Source organism: Apodemus sylvaticus, chromosome 23 (assembly GCF_947179515.1).
Source record: "Apodemus sylvaticus chromosome 23, mApoSyl1.1, whole genome shotgun sequence".
NCBI lineage: Eukaryota > Metazoa > Chordata > Mammalia > Rodentia > Muridae > Apodemus > Apodemus sylvaticus.
The window spans coordinates 34,439,214-34,459,120 of NC_067494.1; the positions used below are offsets into that span (position 1 = coordinate 34,439,214).

Sequence of the window (19,907 nt, forward strand, 5' to 3'; positions counted from 1 at the left end):
AACTATTTGAGGTCAGACAGGCATACATCCAGCTAGAATGACTTTTTTTTTTTTTTTAAAGATTTATTATATGTAAGTAGACTGTAGCTGTCTTCAGAAGACGGCGTCAGATCTTGTTACGGGTGGTTGTGAGCCATCATGTGGTTGCTGGGAATTGAACTCAGGACTTTCGGAAGAACAGTCGGTGCTCCTAACCACTGAGCCATCTCTCCAGCCCTAGAATGACTCTTGATGCAAGGTTTCCAAATTCCTGTGTTCTTTAGGTAGACAGATAAGAAAACGATCACATGCCCATTTAATTAAATGTTTATTCAATGAAAGGATGTATAAAAACTTACAAATCTGAGAACGCAACTATACATATAAGGATGGTGGGACATTCAGTTTCTAACGTACACGTACGGTCTAGCTATGCACTGCCCTCGCCCTGCCCCGAGTCCTCACTTCCGGCTCCTGCTGCATCCTGTGAGACCACTCTCTCATTGGCCCAAGGGAAGGTTAATGGACAACTTCTCATGCTGTTAGGCCAGTGGGAAAAATTTCAGGTGTTAACAAAAACTGGAGGATATACAACAAAATTAATTGTTTTCCTCCAAAAAGATTTTGTGCCCTGATTTGTTAATTTTGATGCTTTAGTAGATGTCACCAGTGAACTATGGGCATTGCATTTTTATTTTGTATTTTGGACAAGGTCTCTCTGTGTAGTCCAGGCTGGCCTCAGACCCCTGCTCCCCCCACCCCCATCTCTTAGTGCCGGGGTAAGAGGTGGGCCGCTGTGCCAGGCAGCATCAACTTCCGCCCTCATTAAAGTTATACTTCCGGCTCACAACCTGCCTTGTGTGGTGTGTAACTGCCGTGCACACCACTGACTTTGCAGGCAGTTTGGCTAGCTCAGACACAGCAAGCTCACCACTGGCCATTACTGTTCAGAGAGACATTCTACAGAATCGCATTTTCAAATCTGATTTTAAAACAAGTGTGTCAGGAACGGAAACACAGCATCTTCTTGTTCACCTGGAGAGAGGCCAGCCACTGGCTAAGGCATGCGCACCCATTCCCCTGTCTGCAGCAAGTATCCATACACGGTCGCTCAAATACAAATTCATAGCCTGTCAGGTTTTTATCCAAAAATGAAGATTGCCATCACATTATTACTCTTTTGCATTTGTTAAAGTCGTTCTCCTAACTAGTGATTTTCCTTAACTGGACATAATCTCAAAGGATACATTCTGAAATCAGACACCGAGAGGACAAACATTAAAAACAGTCTCTTGGGTTTCAAGTTTCCCCACACCTTCTAGATTTGCATAGCACAGCCCGGCTTTATCTCTAAGAAGCATGCTGTATTTTCTGACTTTGTTTCTTTGAGAAGGAAGACTTATTACCCAGGGACAGTCATAATTTTAGCTTACCAAATTATAGTCTAGTTGTTTTTATTATATACTCTTAATTAATTCCAAGTAGGTTTTTAAAATAATCTAAAACTTCTCAAAACCTATTTCTTTATAAGTACTACTGACCATTATCCTTCCAATATCCCCTGAATTAACGTAAATATAGTCCAGGTTTATAATGCACAAAGCCTTACAGAGACGGGGCTGGGAGAAGGGCGGGGAAGGAGGTGGGCCCGTGTGTATCATGCCATGGAGAAACTGTCCCGAAGAGGGGAGAAGATTGTAAAAATGACAGTTTTTAAAAAGACGAGTAACATTCAGTCTAGTAACACAGTTTCCTGCTCCTTTTTGATGGACGCTAACACGGGGTGGTCAGGTTCCGTGACCTCTGAGTCCCCACTGCCCAGGAGGACTGACCGGCCCTCGTCCAGGGCGAACCCGTCCGAGTTCTGGTTCTGGCAGGAGTGTCTGACCACCTCGTTGGGCGTGGAGAAGGTCTTGTCGCACAGGTTGCACTTGTAGGGCTTGTTGGCCTGCACCAGCATGCTGTCCATCTGGCTGCCCTCCTCGAAGGTGCAGAGCTCCAGCGTCTGCTTGTCCACCATGGTGTAGGTGTCGATGCTCTGGTTGAGGCACACGTGGCGCGCGGCCTGGTTGGCCCTGCAGAAGCTCTTGTCGCACGTGCTGCACTTGAAGGGCTTGCCCGTGTGGATGTACATGTGCTCGCGCCAGTGGCTCTTCTGGATGAACTTGCGGCCGCAGATGCTGCACTCGTACTTGCGTCGCTTCACCTCCCTCTCTTGGTCGGCCTGCTCCAGGTTGTCGATGTCCGCAATGTCCGAGGGCGGCGGGGTCTCCGACTGCTGCTGCCCATCGATGATGGGGGAGTCGGAGATGTGCTGCAGCTCGCTGTCGCTGATCATGCCGGCCTCCGGCACCTCCAGAGCATCCTTGCCCAGGTCGGCCGCGTTGCTGCAGAGCGACAGCGGGGCGCGGCCGTCCCCGGGCGGGCCCGCGGTGAAGGGCACTCCGGTGTGGATCTGCAGGTGCTCCCGCAGGCTGCTGCGCAGCGTGAAGCGCCGGCCGCACAGGTGGCAGGCGTAGTACTTGGGGAAGCTTCCGTTCCTCTTCATGATGCTCGGCTTCACGTGGGCGATCGTGAGAGAGGACGGCTGCTCGTCAGAGGAGGAGGCCTCTAGGTTGGTCTCCTCCCCAGGAGGAGGGGGCGGAACAGGTGTGGAGACGAGTTCAGGCGACAGCGAGGTCTGCAGGGGGTCGGCGGGAGTCATATTTGTCCGGTTCACCTGGGCCAGGTTTGAGGTCAGCTGCGACAGCTGCGAGGTCTCTGGCACAGGCTCCTGGTTCATCCTGGTGGCCTGTGGCCTAGGCTCCCGCCCAAGTTTCTCAGGCCCTAAGTTCATCTTGGTGGCTTGTCTCAGCTGGTGGTCTGCGATCTGAATGCCGTACAAGGATGAGGCCAGCGGGAAGACTTGCTCAGGATGGGCAAAGGTGCCTTGGCTGGCGAGGCTGGCTTCCTGGATGAGGGGGTAGGCGTGCAGGAATTTGATCCCCTGCTCCAGCCTCACGGGGTCGATGAGCTGTGGGGCCATCTTCCCAGTGTACATGAGGTGGAGCAGATAGCTGAAGATGTCGGGCTGTATGTCGGTGGGCTTCAGGCGGACACATTCACTGAAAGAAAAGTAGAGCGCTGTGAGGAAGCCCAGACTCCGACAGAGGAACAGCCCAGACCCTCCAAGACAAAGGACTGCACTCACTGAGCTTAGCCACAGACCCAACTCAGCTCAGCAGAACAGGCAAGGTAGGTAAAAGCGTTAACCTGATTAGAAAGCCCTGGAATTGTCACATGACCCAGGAGAGCTGGTTGTACTCTGAGTTATGAGACCTTCCCAGCCACCTTCCCGGGTGGCAATGGCACCTCCTGCTGTGGGCTTTACAACCTTTCTAGTAACTGCCCCTAATCCTTACTTTACAGGTGGTGAGGCCCATGGTGCCCTGCAGGGTTAGTGAGTGGTAGGGTTAGGCTACCTAATTCCAGAGCCCCATGGAGGTCCTCCAGAGCAGCTGTGGGGCACACGGGGCACACGGGGCACACGCGGGGCTGACCAGCCTCCTCTGATAAGCAGTAAAGCAGGCATCGTGGCTCAGCCAGGTGTCTCTTTTAGACTGATGTCACTTCAGAAGCAGCGCCCCCTAAAGGATGCTTCAGAGCTTAGAGTGAAGGAAGAAGTGGGGACCCTCCTCAGACCATCACTACTGAGAGAACTTCTAACACCTCCAGAGGCCTACGAGATGCATCTCTGAAGTAGAGAGGCATGCAAGATCATCCGTGAAGTACATATGTATATACATACATACATATATACATACATACATATACACACACACACACATATTCTATGCATTTCAGAAACAGTTCCCTTGAATATCCTTAGAATTTATAATAATGCATTATATAACTTCTTGGCATTAAAGACATTTTTGTCAGGTTTAGCAATTATGTTCACCATTTAAATCAATTATCTCTCACCATGCTAAAATATTAACAGCATACCCCATCTTCTAAATTTAACATTTTATTTTACTGAGATAAAAATAGATGAGCTAGGCGTGATATATAATCTCAGCACACAGAGGGATGAGGCAGGAGGACTGTCTGAACTTCAAGGCCAGCCTAGCTACAGTGCAAGACAAAGGAAAAGAAAAAAGGCTAACATGGCTTTAAGATTGACTTCTAGGCTTCTTTTTTTTGTTTTTGTTTTGTTTTGAGACAGGGTTTCTCTGTGTAGCCCTGGCTGTCCTGGAACTCACTCTGTAGACCAGGCTGGCCTCGAACTCAGAAATCTGCCTGCCTCTGCCTCCCAAGTGCTGGGATTAAAGGCGTGTGCCACCACCGCCTGGCTGACTTCTAGGCTTCTGACAGGACATCTCTATCACTGGATGGGTACCACGGTCTTAAGACTTCATACACTTAACTACAAATCCCGGAGTCAAGCATAAAATCCAGCACCCAGCACCAGAGTATGGGAAATGCAAGCTTAATGCTGTTTCTTTAAAAAAAAAAAAAAAAAAAAAAGACAAAGATTGTTAGTTCCTATCTTTATTTCATCTTTTCTCTCCCACGCTGACTGAGACAAGGTTTCCCTGTCTGGATCTGTCTGACCTGGGACTCACGGAGACCCACCTCCTGCTTCCCAGCTCTGGAACTAAAGGTGCTTGGAAACATTGGTGCCATCAGGCAGGGCCAGGAACTCAGAGACCTAGGCCCCCAGAGATGCATATTTCTCTGGGAGATGGATGTAGTTCAGCAGCCGGGGTTTCCGTCCAGCATTTCCAGTCCTACCCAGCTGAGCCCTTTCCTCGGGGCTTTGCAGTTGCTCACTGTGACTGTAAGCCTCGACAATTTTAAGCAACGTCTGTATAGTTCCTGATGATGTAAGGACAGACCTGGGAAGCCAACACTGCATACACTGCAGCCAGGCCTGCAAGGAGTGAGTGCTGGGCTCCTGGGCTTGGCGGCGCTGGCAGAATACTATGGGCAGGAAGCTGGGCATCCCTGGGGTAGCCCAGCAGGCATGTGTGTACACACATGCATGCGTAGTTTCTTCTGAGCCATTGCAGCTTCTGGAACCCTGTGCTCATTTCCTGGGTGCTGGTTGGACTGCTCATTCTTCCTATCCACTCAACGTGATAGGGTCCGACTGTCACTTCTCTACAATGCACACAGCAGCCCCACCTAAGCTCCGAGGTGCACACAGTGTGCTGCCAGTGGGGAGAAGGGTAAAAGGGAGTGCTGGCACAACCGCAAGCAGTAATTCGCCGTCAGTTTCTCCTTCGTTAGAATTCTAGAATCAGAGTTTTAAATGATGCTAAAGTTGTTTTTTTTTTAAATGGAGACAGGCTCTCAATATGTAGACCAGGCCAGTCTTGAACTCACAGTGATCCACCTGCCGCTGCCTCTTGATCACTAGATTAAAAAAAGGCACAGGCCACCACACTCAGCAGGCTATTTTTACCATTAGTTTTGTTTTCAGTTTATTCTACTGAGAAAAGGTAGAGACACCTAGTGGCGGCTGGCGACAGAAACCTTCCGTCTTTGCCTAGAGGCGATCAGGCAGGCACCTCTGCCCGCGATGGGAAGAGCTTCTAGGCAGGATGCTCGCTGCTCTGTAACAGTGAACGCTGCTGCACACTGATGTGGACAAGGATGGTCGCCCGCTGGGCGTTCTCAGATACACAGACACATCCCTTTGTTAGAGATTTGTTCACTGCCCTATACTTAAGCAAAGGGACGCTTCTTGCATCTAATTAAAACCCATCACATAGTCTTTTGCATTTCCAATTTAAAGACATTTCTTTTTCAACATCAATTAGTTCACTGTGTTGAGATTAGATGCTGCAAATAACATCTTTAACATAACGATGCTAAAGGACGGTAAGTGTATATATGAACTTGTTCTGAGATAGGGTCTTGGCTCCTCTGCACCTGATAACTTTCCTGCCTCAGCCTCCCAAGTGCTGAGCTCACAGGGATACATCTCACATGACCTGCCCAGAGGAATCATTCCCAGGGCTCTAAGACGACGACTCACTGCTAAGGTCCCTGCTCTGGCCTTCTTGCTCCTACAGACGGGTACCAAGGGGCTATTCGAAGCCTCAGCCGTCCTCTGGGGTGGTGTGGTGCATGTGTGCACCTCTCTGCTTTGCCACTGCAGGTAGGAAGGAGGAGGCTACAGATGGTGGTTACCGTGAGCAGCAGGGTGAGTGCATGGAGCACTGAGAGTGGAGGCAGCTCTGAGGAGTCACAGCGGCCATCCTGATGATTTCGGCTACTTGACTAGGATGAGGGCGAGGACAGAGAGTCGGGGGTAGCGTGCCGCGGAAAGTGTGGACAGAGGCTCGCCTCAGCCCAGCTAGTCTAGGGACACTGATCTGAGTGATGTGGCACTGGGTGGTTACGGATGGGAGTGCAGGAGCGAGGCCAGGGCGATGGGACATGTGCTGACAAGCTGTGGCCCAGGATCGGTGACATGGGGGTCTCAAGTAGATCCCAAGCCTGGGTTACTCGAAGATGGAAACAGCCGCCAGGAGTCCGTTTGGAGAGAGCCTTTTAGCTAAATCTTATTCACGTCCAATGAGAAAAACAATGAGGGCAGTCAGGTCTAAATGACGGACGGACTTCTGTAGCTACAAAGATGGAGGCTAGAGCTGACACTAACAAGCTTCTCCCAGCCACGGAGAGGGAGAAGATGACCTGCCCAGCACAGTCAATGCGCAAAGACAGCAGGGGCACAGGAGGCCCCGTACCCAGTGCCCCCATGAAGAACAAAGGACACTTGGTCACAGTGAGGGCTGAGGAGACTAGGAGGATGGCCTGCAGGAGGGCAGCGTACTGGTGGAGAGGTGTCCTTTGGAACATGACTGCAGCAGAGAGAGGACAGGAAGAGTGGGATGAGCAGGGCAGTTAAAGTGCAGGTGACCTTAAAGACAGTTCAAGGAGAGCAGAGAACTGTCCTCCTGCCGCTCAGGTCAGGGGCAGCCTCACCCAGACTGGGCAAGGGCTGGGGGTGGGGGTGCGGCGAGGATGGTGAAGAGCAGAGTAAGAAAGATGGAGAAGTGGGAGGAAAGGGAGAGGGGAGATTATTTTCCACACACACCTAGAGATTCTTTTCCCTAAGATATTTAGGAGAAATTAAAAAAAAAAATCAGCAAAGATGAAAAGTTTGCATTAGAAAAGAGGGAAACAGGAAATCTGTGCCTCCAGCGCCTCATTTGAATCCAAGTAAAGGGGACAGGCCTGGAGGAGCAGCAGGGCTTACTGACAGGCCCCTCAGGTCTCCAGGCGGTCAGGGGAGGGGAAACTCAGGCAGGAAGGCAGTTTGGAGGTCTAGGCTGTAAGGGGCCAGGTTAAGATAGGTGACTCTCAAATGCTAATGAAAGTATTCGTAACCAAGAAAGGCAGGGCTGTGGGGTAACAAGGGAGTGGGGGGGGGGGTGCCTAGATCCTGGGAGAGGTGAGAGACCCGTGGTCAGAATGAAGGCAGAGTAGGAAGAGGGGCCCAGCGGCGGGAGGCCTACAGCCCTTACAGTATTATCAAGCACTTTAGTTACCTGGTCTGATGGACAAACAACATCTTAAAGTAATTGGAGAATGAAGCGAGAACTGATTTGTGTGCCTTGAAGTACACATCGCCGATTGCAACCGTGCAGTCACACAGGAAACCAAACTCTCGCTGAGCGTTTAACTGCTGCAGTAGAATAAGTCCATGGTTGGTCAAATCCATTTTTTAAAAAATCTGCAAAGTAAACAATTTTATTTTTAAGAAAGGTGTTCCACAAATATGAATGTGTCCTAACGTTACAGTAAGGTTCACAGCTACCATGTCACCAAGGCTAGCATGCCAGGACCCGTTACACACGGCACACACATCAATCCATTCCATTTGCTCGACAGTCGCTGGGACAGGACCCGCTGGGACCTATTTTCAGATGATGTCATCTGGGGCAACTCAGGGGGAGTAACCTGCTGAGGCTGGTGAAATAACCCAGGCAGAATACCTCCAAGTATCAGTCCTTAACACAACCCCACAGCAAATGCTAATGGTTCTGGAGAATCCGCCCAGTTTTTCACCAAGATTCCTCCTCCACTACCCGAAGCCCCAGGAGGCTTGCATATCCATTAGCAATGGAGCTGCGCACCCCCCCCCCCTTTTGTGGAGGAGGAAATGGATTTTGAGACTTGAGAGTAAGCTGCCCCAGGCCTTCTGGGAAGGCTAGAGAGTCCAAATTTACATCTGAATGCGCCTATGCTACATTGCTACATTCCGCCTTTTAAGCCATGCAGTCACCCGACCAAGGTCCTGGGGACCGATCTGTTTACAGCGAGAAGCTGCCGGAACCTGCGGGGCTCACGGAATCCCCAGATGAGTCCTTTTCCATCCGCACACCAGGAAAGCCCACTGCGGGATCAGCATCCTTCTCCCCAGAGTGAGAGCAAGGGTCAGAAGTGCGCAGGTCCCTCCAGCAGCACCCAGAGTGGTGGGGAGAAAACAAGTCAGAAATCAAAGTCTACAGCCAGAAGGAAGCAAACCTGCAAAGTAGAGAGCCCAAGGAATTTACACAAAGCCTCCACACCATTACAGGAATCTGGTAAGGTGTAAAATGCATCAAAAACCAAAACTCCTAATCCCTAATTGTAATTTCATATACTAGCATTGAACATGGAAATGAGAAACACCAGCACCGTAATCCAAATAATGGAATCCACAGGTGAACATACCAAGATGTGTAGGAGTTCTATGTGGAAAAATAAAAAGTGGTAAATCTCAAATCTTCTGTGAGATCTTTCTACAGACAGACAAGACTGTTCGAAAACGCAAGGAGAGGCAAACACAGGAAGTACAGCGTCTTCAGATAAGAACTAACAAGTGGGGAAATCAGGCCTTGTTACTCAACCCAAGATGTGGCAGCAGGCCCCAACTCCAGGAGGAGATGCTGGGCCCTGGCTGGCCCACAGACAAGCAGGACGGATATGCCGGGACCCCCCCCAGAGAGTGCTGCACCGGGTGAACCTCTGAAGGCAAGAAAGAAAGACAGACCCTCGAGTAAGTCTCACACTTTCACACAGACACACTAAAAACGATTCATGGCTTTGAGCATAAGGCACACAACAAAAAAGGATTTTAGAAAAAAAAAATTTTAGGGATCTACAGAAAGGGAAGAGGTAAGTCAGACTTGGTGAAATTACGTGTTGGCTCTGAGAAGTGTTCTGCTAAGGATGGACAGGAAGCTAAGGACTAGGACAAAACATCTGCAACTCCTCAGAGGTCAGTGCTCATAGGGTCAGGAAGTAAAGAAAAAACTCTGAAATTCAATATACAAAACAAACCAGGAAGCGAGCGCGATGGACTTGAAGAGGTCCCAAAGGGAAAGAAGCGGTGAGAGGCCCAGCTCACATCACAGGCTGTGGAGGACACGGCGTGACTGGCTCACCCTGCTGCTCAGAGCGGGAGATGGCACACGTGGCCTGGGAACTACATCCAGCTCAATGGCTACTCGGATATGCTTGCTCCAAGAAACAAAAATGGACTTCTACACAAAACTGTACACCAATGTCTGCAGTGGTTTTACCGGAAACAGCCGGCTGGATAGTTGGGCTGTGGAATGAAGCACCCGGTCATTGGAGGAGACGGACCACAGCTGGCCTTGCTGGCCAGGACACTAATTCCAGCATTCAGAAGGCTGAGGACTGGCAGTGTGAGGCCAGCCTGGGCTACACTGAGACCAAACCAAATCAAACTAAACCAAATCGAACCAAACCATCTATTGTAGACAAAAGCTAGAAGAGTGAATTATGCTCACTGAAAACCAGTCAAGCACAAAACTCACCTCTGACAGAATAGGCACGGAATTTAGAGGAATGGAGAGCAGACTTGCGATAGTGAGGGCGAGTAGGTGGGTATTGCTACAAAGGGAACGAGGACACCTGTGGTTACAGAGACGTCCACAGATGCTAAGAGTCAACGTCATATTTTAGTGGGCACATGGTCCAGCCCAGCCCATACGGTGTCACCTAACTGAATGTGAAGACACGAGAAACTGCCGACAGCGCAGTGTTTCTCGAGCAGCAGACGAGAGGTGTGCCGTGAGCTGTGTGGTAGATCTGGGGTTGCATGCCAGGGCCTCACTGCAGCTATGGCTGGGATTTATGGCAGGAGTGCTTTGGGTAGCAGAGGGAAAGCCTACAACGCCTCAGCTCGGCTGTGTGGCCTCTCCAGAAACACTGCGGTTTGATCGGGAAACAGTGTTTCCTGCCATACTGCCTCAGATTCTAAGTAACAGGTTCCTGTATCTCCAGATTGTCTGTCAGTACACTTTTGAATGCAAGACTGTAAAAACAAAACAAAACAAAACCACTTTGCTGTTTCGGTGGCTGACTTAAGTTTCATTAAAAAACAAAACAAAACAAAAAAAAACCCCAAACTGTACGTTTACCCTGAGATTACGACAGGACTTCCTATGATCCCTGAAATGGCCCTGAGTGTACTTCTGCTGTTCCTCATTCTCTATGCGCTTGGGTGAAGCAGCACGCACGAAAACGTAAAGTTAAAACACTGGCGAACCCAGAAACCACTGCAGCTGTTCCCCTCCTTTAGGAGCAAAGGTTAGACCAGCCGTTTGCCCCTTGTCCGTGACAGCGACTGCTGTACTGTTAGCACCCCTCATACACTACCATTTTATCTCACACTAAAAAGGCATTTGAGGTACGACTACTTACACCCTAAATCAAGGAAATGGCAGAAGTTAGGCAGCTGCTCAGACCACAAGCCAGTAAGTCTAAGAAGTAGGGTCAACCAGTGTTCCTTGGATTTTGTCTGTTGAGAAAAACTCTTTATTTATTTACTTTATTTATATGAGTACACTGCATCTGTCTTCAGACAAACACTAGAAGAGGGCACTGGATCCCATTACAGAGGGCTGTGAGCCACCATGTGGTTGCTGGGATTTGAACTCAGGACCTCTGGAAGAGCAGTCAGTGTCCTTAACTGCTGAGCCATCCATCTCTCCAGCCTGAGAAAACCTCTTAATGCGTGGCTCAGATTGGCCTTGAAATCCTGTTCCTCTTCCCTCCGTCTCTTGTTTCGTTTTTGTTTTTTGTTTCTCTGTGTAGCCCTAGCTGACCTGAACTCACTCTGTAGACCAGGTTGGCCTCGAACTCAGAAACTCACCTGCCTCTACCTCCCAAGTGCTGGGATTAAAGGCGTGTGCCACCACTGCCTGGCTTCCCTCAGTCTCTTAAGCATTGGCATTGCTATTTGGTTTAAAGTAAGAGATACTATTTCTTAAAAAATATTTTTAAGCATGTATACTTGTTATAAAAGACTGAAATAGTATGTAATATTAAATAGTATGGACATACAAATATTCATGTTGCCCCCTGCACATATATTAGCACACATATTCTCTCTCTCTCTCCCCCTCTCTCCTAGTTCTGGGGAGAAACCTCTAACTTGGCACATGCTAGTAGCACTACTGAGCCACACCACCCAAGACCTAGAGTACTACTTTTTGAGGACTCCTTCCAAATATTTGCTAGTTTTACTCCCCGTGATGTGAATGATATTTAATGACAGGATGCATATATTAACTCTATTTCTGTTTACTCTAGTGTCTCTTCATGAACTTTATCCATTTCATTCTTGTAAAAAATGTAGGCCAAGTCAGCTTGGACTGACCGAGCTCTCCTGCTGCCCTTAAGTGCTTCTGCTTCTTAAGGGTTCAGTTTAAAAGGATGAGCCGCCATGCCCTCTATCCTCTTCTGATTTTATTTAGTGTGTGTGTGTGTATGTGTGCACATGCATGCACAGGACAACTTTATAGAGTGCGTTCTTTCCATGTGGGATTTGGGGGTTCACCTCAGGTCACCTGCCTTGGTAGCAAGTGCCTTTGCCCACTGAGCCATCACGCGCCCTTTAGTTCACACACAGCATTAGGAAGGTTGAGAACCGTACCACAGATGGGAAACAATCCCTCCCTCCCTTTTTTTTTCCCCCTTTGGTTTTTTTCGAGACAGGGTTTCTCTGTGTAGCCCTGGCTGTCCTGGAACTCACTCTGTAGACCAGGCTGGCCTCGAACTCAGAAATCCACCTGCCTCTGCCTCCCAGATTAAAGGTGTGCGCCACCACCACCCAATTCCTTCCTTCCTTTTTAAAAGATTTATTTATTTTATGTATTCACCATTGCTCTCTTCAGACACACCGGAAGAGGGCATCAGACCCCATTGCAGATGGTTGTGAGCCACCATGTGGTTGCTAGGAATCAAACTCAGGACCTCTGGAAGAGCAGCCAGCGCTCTTAACCACTGAGCCGTCCCTCCAGCCCAGCCCCTATTTCTTAAGCGCTTGGATTGTAGGTGTGCACCACCGTGTAGCTCTGAAAAGCATAACAAATAATATACTTTCATGATACCAAATATCTACTTAATTTTAAAGTTCCATTTATTTCTCAGACAGGTTCTTATGTAGCCCTTGAAGAGCTCACACAGCTCTTGAAGCTATGATTTTCTTACCTGAGCGTGCAACTGTGAGCTTAGTGATCTTTCCAAAGTATCCAACCATTAACAAAATCCAACCATTAACAAAAATTCTGTCTCATCCACCTGCTCCTCTCACATTTGGGATGCTGAGTCAGGACGTTTTGTAATCAAGGACCAATCAGACGGAGCCATGTGTTTTCACCTGAAGATGCGGCTTAGTGAGACAAGATGGTCATTGGGAAACTTGTGGTCCCTGGTGCAGGGGCTCTTGAGGGAGCATGGGGCTCCCTGCCTTCCCTGGCTTCCCTGCTGTCCTCCCTCAGACTCCACACAGGGCGGGGCTGCCTCCTTTCTAGTCACCAGATGAGCAGGGCAGGTGGAAGAGGAGCCTGGGGCCTTGGCTCACGCCGTTTTCAGAGCTGTCCGCTGACTCACGGCACACTGGTGTGCACTCACACTCGTGTGCTCACACAACGGGCTGACACAAGCCCTGCCGCCCTGCGGGCTCTGAGTCCCCCCCACCCCACCCCACCCCACCATGAGCAGAGTCGCCTGGGAGGTTGTCTGGCATGGTGTTTACCATCTGCTAGTCCAAAGCTACTAACTAGGCATTAAGGGAAGAGGGTTCTGCTCCAGCCATGGTTCCTTCTGCGCTGACCTAGCCTGGGAAATTAGGAGAGAAGTGTAGCTTTTGTTTTTTCAATATAAAAAATTCTGCTGGGCGGTGGTGGTGCACACCTTTGATCTTGGGAGGCAGAGGCAGGCGGATTTCTGAGTTCGAGGCCAGCCTGGTCTACAGAGTTCCAGGACAGCCAAGGCTATACAGAGAAAACCTGTCAAAAAACAAAACAAACAAACAAAAAATGCCGGGTGATGTTTCCCTACACATTAAGTTTGGACAATGCTTTATGGTTTACTAGGAGCCCAGAGAACTGAGGCAGAGAGGCGAGATGCAAGCGGATAAGGCTGCGGACTGAGGTGTGGCTTCAGCTTGTAGCTTTGCAACAATGGGAAGGGGTCACAGTAGAAAGACCAAGGAAGTTCTTCTAGAATCTGGACAAGAGAGGGACAGAGGGTGCGGACCAACGGAGAGAGGGAGAGAGGGAGAGGGAGAGGGGGAGAGGGAGGAAGAGGGGGAGAGGAAAGGGAGGGGGAGGGGGAGAGAGGGAGGGGGAGAGATTAGAAAGATCTCTGGAAGATCCAAGCCTGAACCCTTGCCTAGGGAAGAAGGGTGGAGAAGTCAGAGCCTCAGCTGGGTAGGTCTTAGGCGGGAGATAGGCCAAAGTCTTAGTTTGGTGGGAAAGAACATGTTACATTTGCAAGACCTCTGGGCTCTCTAGGATGAGGCGGACAGATGTAGCGCTCTGGCCAGGCTGGTCTGGGGCTAGAAGTCTGGCGGCTGATGTCTGAGGGTCTTCAGAGAAGCCAGACTACTTGACTCAGAGCTGGAGCCCTTAAATAACAGGCTCCTGTCAGCACGGGTCAGGGCACTGCGTGGGAGTGGGTCAGGGCTCAAGCTTGTTGCCTTCTGGGTCTGTGTGCAGCCCTGCCTTGCGTCACAGGACATTTCTAAAAGCTTTTACCAGTGCTAGTCACAGAGCCAGCAATGAGAGTGCACACCTTAGACCTGCACAGAGAATCCTCACACAGTTGTGGGTTAGCCCTCAGTTGGCAGAGTTCTTGCCTAGAATGCACAAAGCTTTGGGTTTGATCCCCATATAATCAATAGATCATGTCAAAAGTAAAACTACAAACATTTTCCAGAGCCAGTTAAAATGATTGTTTGGAATATTTAATGGTTTGGTTTTTATCTTCACTCTCTCTCCTTCTTTGATATACTGAAGACCTAGCTGTCAAGGGCTCCCTCTCAGAGTCCCCAGGCCACAGGCCTTGGCAGGGACACAGGAGCAGAGGGCTTAATTGAGGTCTATTGGCCAACCCTAAGTTCCTCTTTCAGTTTCAGTACAGAAACTGAGGAACAGCTGCGTTTGGGAATAGACATTCCCTTTTGGAAGATAACAGCTCTCAGAACACAGGAAACACCACTCAAGAGCTCCAAAAGGCCCTGAAACACTTGATTTTATCTCCACCAAGAATAACGAACCCTGTAACGAACGGGGTACATCAGGACTGAGGAAGCGCCATTCCGAATAAGATGGGTCTCTCAAGTGGTTCAGGCCACTTACCAGGGTAAAAACTGTCTTTTCAATTAATACTAATAAAAGTTAACGTGGGAGAGGGAGTGGGGCATGAACTGAACCCCCTGATGCTGGCCATCTGGAGCTCACTAGACTTTAGAACTTCAGGTCAGAGGTAGGAAAGAAGGAAAAGGCATGGAAATTACAGTAGCACGTACTGGACTACTGGAAAATGCTGCATTTCAGAGAAGACAATTCTAAAACCTATGCAGCAGTCGACTGACTGGAAACCAACAAAGGATCACACCAGCAGAAGTGACAGCATTAGCTCCTTTTTACACCACCTCCAGGCCTGGCTCAGGCTGAACTGCTGGTGTGTGGTGTCCAACTCAAAGACTCCTGTACTTTAACTGTAATGAATTTCTAAAGACTAACAGGGTTCTAGGGATGGGACTTGGCTTATCAGACCAGGCAGCACGTGCCCTCTACCACTGAGCCTTGTACTTTTATTCATGCTTTAAAAAAAAAAAAACAAAAAAACTCATTATCCAGTGGTCATTTGGGAAATATCAACGCAATGAATTATGAGCATTCCCCAGTGCTAACACACTGGAAAACTAAGATCAGTATCAGTAGTGAAAACTGTTTCAGCCATATGGAAGGAACCTGACAGACCCATGGGGACTCACAAGGATTGGAGATACTTATATACACATTTTGGGGATTGAGAAATCAAAATAACCAGCTAGTCTGTCTCAGCATACTCACACATTTGAAAATTAGTTTGAGATAATTCTACACTTTCCCTGGTGCAGGACCTATGATGTGTACATAATTTAAAGGAACGGGACATAAAAAATTTGGTTTTGCTTTTGCTTTTTTTGAGACAGGGTCTGTCTACATAGCCTTAGCTTTCCTGGAACTTACTGCTATTAAGTAAACCTTGAACTCACAAGAGTGCTGTGATTGTGTGCACCATCACGCTTGTCAAAGGCTTTATTTATAAGTACTTAGCCAGATATAATAAAATGTTTCACAAATTCCTAACTTTGTAAAGATCATTTCTTCCTCTTATTTCTGGGAGAGGTCTTGCTAGTTAACACAGGCTGGCCTTGAACTTGTAACACATCAATCTTCTTGTTCTAGCCTCCCCAGTGCTGGGGTTACAGATACATGCCCCCATGTCTGCCTTGAGTTTTCTTGAAGAGTCTCGAGTACATCCCTCATGCACACGGTCTAGGGCTTGTGTTTGAATGTGAACACCAGCCTCCAACTGGGCCTCTGACCCAGGGAAGAATCATTTTACATGTCAACCTGTGCTGCTGTTTCTTAGTGAGGGTCCTGGGGCTGATGTTTGCTCCAGGCACCCCAGACCCCCTTTGTCCCCCCCTCTCCTTCCTCCCCCATTTCTGTCTCTCTCCTTTCCCCTTTCTCTGGGGTCTCATGTAGACCTCAAATTCTCTGTGTTGATAATGGCAGACTGTCAAACCTCCAACTTGGGAGTGTTGGGATTTCAGGCATGTGCCACCATGCCTGGCCAGATTCCACACCTTTATGACCATCTTACCATTGGAAAATATGGAATCTCATTTAGTACCAATCTGAAATCCCCTGATAGGGTCTCAGTGTCGTGTTAGGAGACCCAAAGAGCATATATAAAGAGATGTTGGCCACAGGCCTGAGAGTCTTCAGTTTCCTTCTCCTACCTCATCCTGCACCAGGCTACAGGGGAAGGGCGTTCGGGGTGGGGATGAAAGACCCAGGGACACTATGATGGAAGAGTCCCCCACTCCAACGCTGATACCACCCTGTTTCCTTCACTGCCTACCTGTTCTAGGAATTCTCAGGCAGAAAAGCAACCCCACCTCCACGGTGGGGCACAAGCCAGTAGATACTTCAGATCACGGGTGACAAGGCACAGCTCCTGAGGGGGTGTTGGGATAAAGTGTTTTGTAGGGATGTCTTAGTCCCTGTTCAGTTACTGTGAAGAGACACCATGACCAAGGCAACTCTTACCAAGGAAAGCATCTAATTGTGGGCTGGCCTACAGTTTCAGGGTTAGTCCATTATCTTTAAGGCAGGCAGATGTGGCTCTAGAGGAGCAGAGTTAGATCCTGATCTGCAGGCAGAGAGAGGCTGGGCCTGGCAGGAGCTTTTGAAACCTCAAAGCCCACCCCTGGTGACAGATTTGCTCCAACAAGGCCACACCTCTCAGTCCTTCTAATTCTTTCAGACTGTATCACTCCCTGCTGGCTATGCATTCAAATAGACGAGTCTACCAAGATCATTCCAGTCAAGCCTCCACAAAGGTCTCCGGAAACGAAAAATCTGGACGTCGTCATTGTGCAGTTTATATAATTTAACATAAAAAACTCTCCCAGACCTTGTTCTGTGAGTGAGACATGTCGACCATTAACTTTGCTGGAGCGTTTTGGTGGGAGTTTCGCACCCACTTATAGACACATACTTTGAGGAAGAAGCTTAAAAGTGGGCAAGGAGGTGGGAACAAGGGACGAGGGTCTCTACTGCCTACTCACTCGTGCTTTGTTCTGTCACCCTTTCCACTTTAGAAAAAATGTTTTCAACAACAGGCCAGTTCCTGAGCTAGGAAAGACAAACCAAACATGGAATCCCAAGTTTACTAAATGAGAAACAATATCATGTTTAAAAGAACTTGGGATAAATTAACATTCTTAAAAATTATCAAGGTCTCAGGCGGGTAGTGGGTGCCAGCAGAGGCTGGAGGTCTTTGGACCCCCTAGAACTGGAGTTACAAGAGGTTCTAAGCTAATTGATTTGGGTGCTGGGAACAGAACCTGGGTCCTGGAAGAATAGGAAGTGCTCTTAACCACTGTATTTCTCCAGCCCTGGTATTTTTGTAATGTCTAGATTAAAAAACAAAACAAGCCAGACAGTGATGGCACACACATTTGATCCCAGCATTTGGGAGGCAGAGGCAGGCAGATTGCTTAGTTTGAGGCCAGCCTGGTCTACAGAGTGAGTGCCAGGAGAGCCAGGGCTATGCAGAGAAACCTTGTTTCAATAAATAAATAAATAAATAAATAAATAAATAAATAAATGTAAAGGTCTGAAAATATCTTGAGCAAACTAAAGTTGTTACTATGAATATCCCCACTCTCAAATTTGATTTTTTTCTGAATGTAAGAAACCATAATAATGAGAAGTTTTTTGTTTTTTTTTTTAAAACAGGGTTTGTAGTCCTGGAATTCATTCTGTAGACCAAGCTGGCCTCAAACTCAGAGACCTGCCTGCTTCTAGGGCTAACACACTGGCAAAATATATTAGTTCTAATTTCATGCCTCTCAGAGTAAGTACCTTAGTCGTACTTGTGCTTTGGTCTGGTAGTCAGGATCTATACAGTGTCAACCACGAAGGGCACACAGACCGTTCAGATCATCCCTTATGTGAGCCCCAAATCCATTCTCTTTATGCCACATTTCACTAAAACAATAGAATCTAGGCTCTCACGCTAAATGGGCCAAAGGTATTGTATGATGATGGTGAGAAAGAACAATGCATACTGGGAGAGAGGAGGCTCCCCGAGGTATAATTAAGTTGTTCGAGAAGCTGGGTGGAAGTTCTTGCAGCAAATGGCCGGTCAGGCACAAGATTTTCGCTCTTCCTGCTCCGCTGCGCGATCTAACTTGCAGATCTAATCTTTATAATGCATTATCGGCTAAAAGCAACAAAAAGCCCGCACCCTATACAGCGTCTAACCGTGCATGCATTCTGATCTACGATCGAGCTTGTGCTTAACCCCGAAGCAGCCCAAAGCCCTAACTCCACGGCTCCGACTTCACCCGCTCTGCACCGCAAGCAGAGAAGGGCGCGGCCGCTCCAGCTGCAGCCCTTAGGCGGCGAAGACCCGCCCAGGAGGCCTTGGCCCCGCCCCGCGAGGGAGAGGGCGGAGCCGGAGGACAGGCGCACCGGTCCCGCCCCAGGGGCTGAGGGTAGGGGGAAGCACCGCGCTCAGGTCGCGCCGCTTGCTCGCCCCGCCCTTTTGCCCCGCGCACGCGCGCGCCCCGAGTCCCGCGGCGCTGAACACAATGCCGAGACGCCTACGCCGCGCGCGCGCACCGCCCCGGCCGGCGCCACGGCCCCGGCGCCAGGGGCGTGGTGGAGGGGCGGGCGAGGGGCGGGGGAGGGGAGCAGCGCGCGCGAGAGCCGCAGACAGCGCGAGACCCGAGGCCGGAAGCGCGCGTGCGCGCCCCCGCCCGCGAGCGGGAGGCGGAGCCGTAGCAGTAGCGACAGCAGCTGTAGGAGCCGCTGCAGCTGGGAGACGCGCCAGAGAGGCCGGGCCTGCTCCGGTCCGACCGGATCCCTCCCCTCCCCCTCCCTGCTCCCTCCCCTCCCCCAAACCCACTTCCGCAGCTCGCGGCCTGGCCGCTGAGGCGGCGGAAGACAACCACAGCGGGAGGCGACGGCGGAGTACGCACCTGATGGGCCCGCCTGACGGGGCTCCGGCGCGGGACCGCTCACCGGCAGCCGTCCGCTCCGGACGCCCTTGGCCGCGGCGGGCAGCAGGGACCGGCGACTAGGACCGGAACGCGGAGCGCCCCCTCCCCTTGCGCCCGCCCTCTCGGCTTCCGTCCCCTCCCCCTCCCGCGAAGCCCCGGATGGAGCGGCCGCGACTCGCCGCCGCCTGGCTGCCGGGATGGTTTTGTCAGGCGGCCAGAGCCCCGGCGCCAGGCGCAGTCGCCGCCCCCGCCCCGCGGGGCCGCCCCCGTCCCGGCCTCCCCGCCCCGGCGCCCCGCGCGCTCGGGCCCGCCGCCTGCCTTCGCCGGGAGCCCCGGGACGGGAAGTCATTCGTCGCCTTTGTTGCCACGGCCGCTGCCGGAACCGTTTGCGAGCTCCGGCGGCTCCCGCCCCTCCCTGCTGCTTCCCGGAGCCCGGGCCGGGGGCGGCACGTGGGCCCCGGGACGGGACGCGGTGGCGGTGCGCGCTTACCTGTCGCCGGTGCGGCCGCGGCGGGCCGTGAGGAGGAGGCAGAGCCGGGCGGCCTGGCCTAACTGTCCCCCGCCGCCGCCGCCTCTGCCCCGCGTTGCTGCTGCTGCTGCTGCTGCCGCCGCGGTCGGTGTCTCCGGAGCGGCGGCGGGCGGCGGCGGCGGGGCTTTTCCTGTCCGGTTACGTTAAGGTCACATGACCGAGAGAGCGGAGCGACTAGTGCAAAGAGGCTGAGAGCGGCTCCCGCCGGGGGGGGAGAGGCGGCGAGAGAGCAGTGGCGGCAAGAGCCCCTCCGCCCCCCCAGCCGCTCCCCTCCCCCCGCCCGCCCGCCCGCCCCCGCCTCCGCCTCCTGCTGCT

General features: G+C 50.7%; 1 protein-coding gene across 3 annotated transcripts; it reads right to left on the reverse strand.

The window, feature by feature from the left end:
• Positions 1 to 290: 290 nt before the first annotated feature.
• Positions 291 to 19,623, reverse strand: Zbtb2 (zinc finger and BTB domain containing 2). Of its 3 annotated transcripts, none has more exons than XM_052169268.1 (3): positions 19,554 to 19,623; positions 7,524 to 7,708; positions 291 to 3,083 (listed from the first exon to the last, which is right to left on the reverse strand). In XM_052169268.1, the coding sequence occupies exons 2-3, from the start codon at positions 7,694 to 7,696 to the stop codon at positions 1,712 to 1,714; spliced, it is 1,545 nt and encodes a 514-aa protein (XP_052025228.1). In that variant the 5' UTR covers positions 7,697 to 7,708; positions 19,554 to 19,623; the 3' UTR covers positions 291 to 1,711. The 3 variants fall into 3 exon arrangements, with proteins under 3 accessions (XP_052025228.1, XP_052025229.1, XP_052025230.1); XM_052169269.1 differs by lacking the exon at positions 19,554 to 19,623 and adding an exon at positions 19,043 to 19,127; XM_052169270.1 differs by lacking the exon at positions 19,554 to 19,623 and adding an exon at positions 9,801 to 10,022.
• Between the last annotated feature and the right edge of the window lie 284 nt (positions 19,624 to 19,907).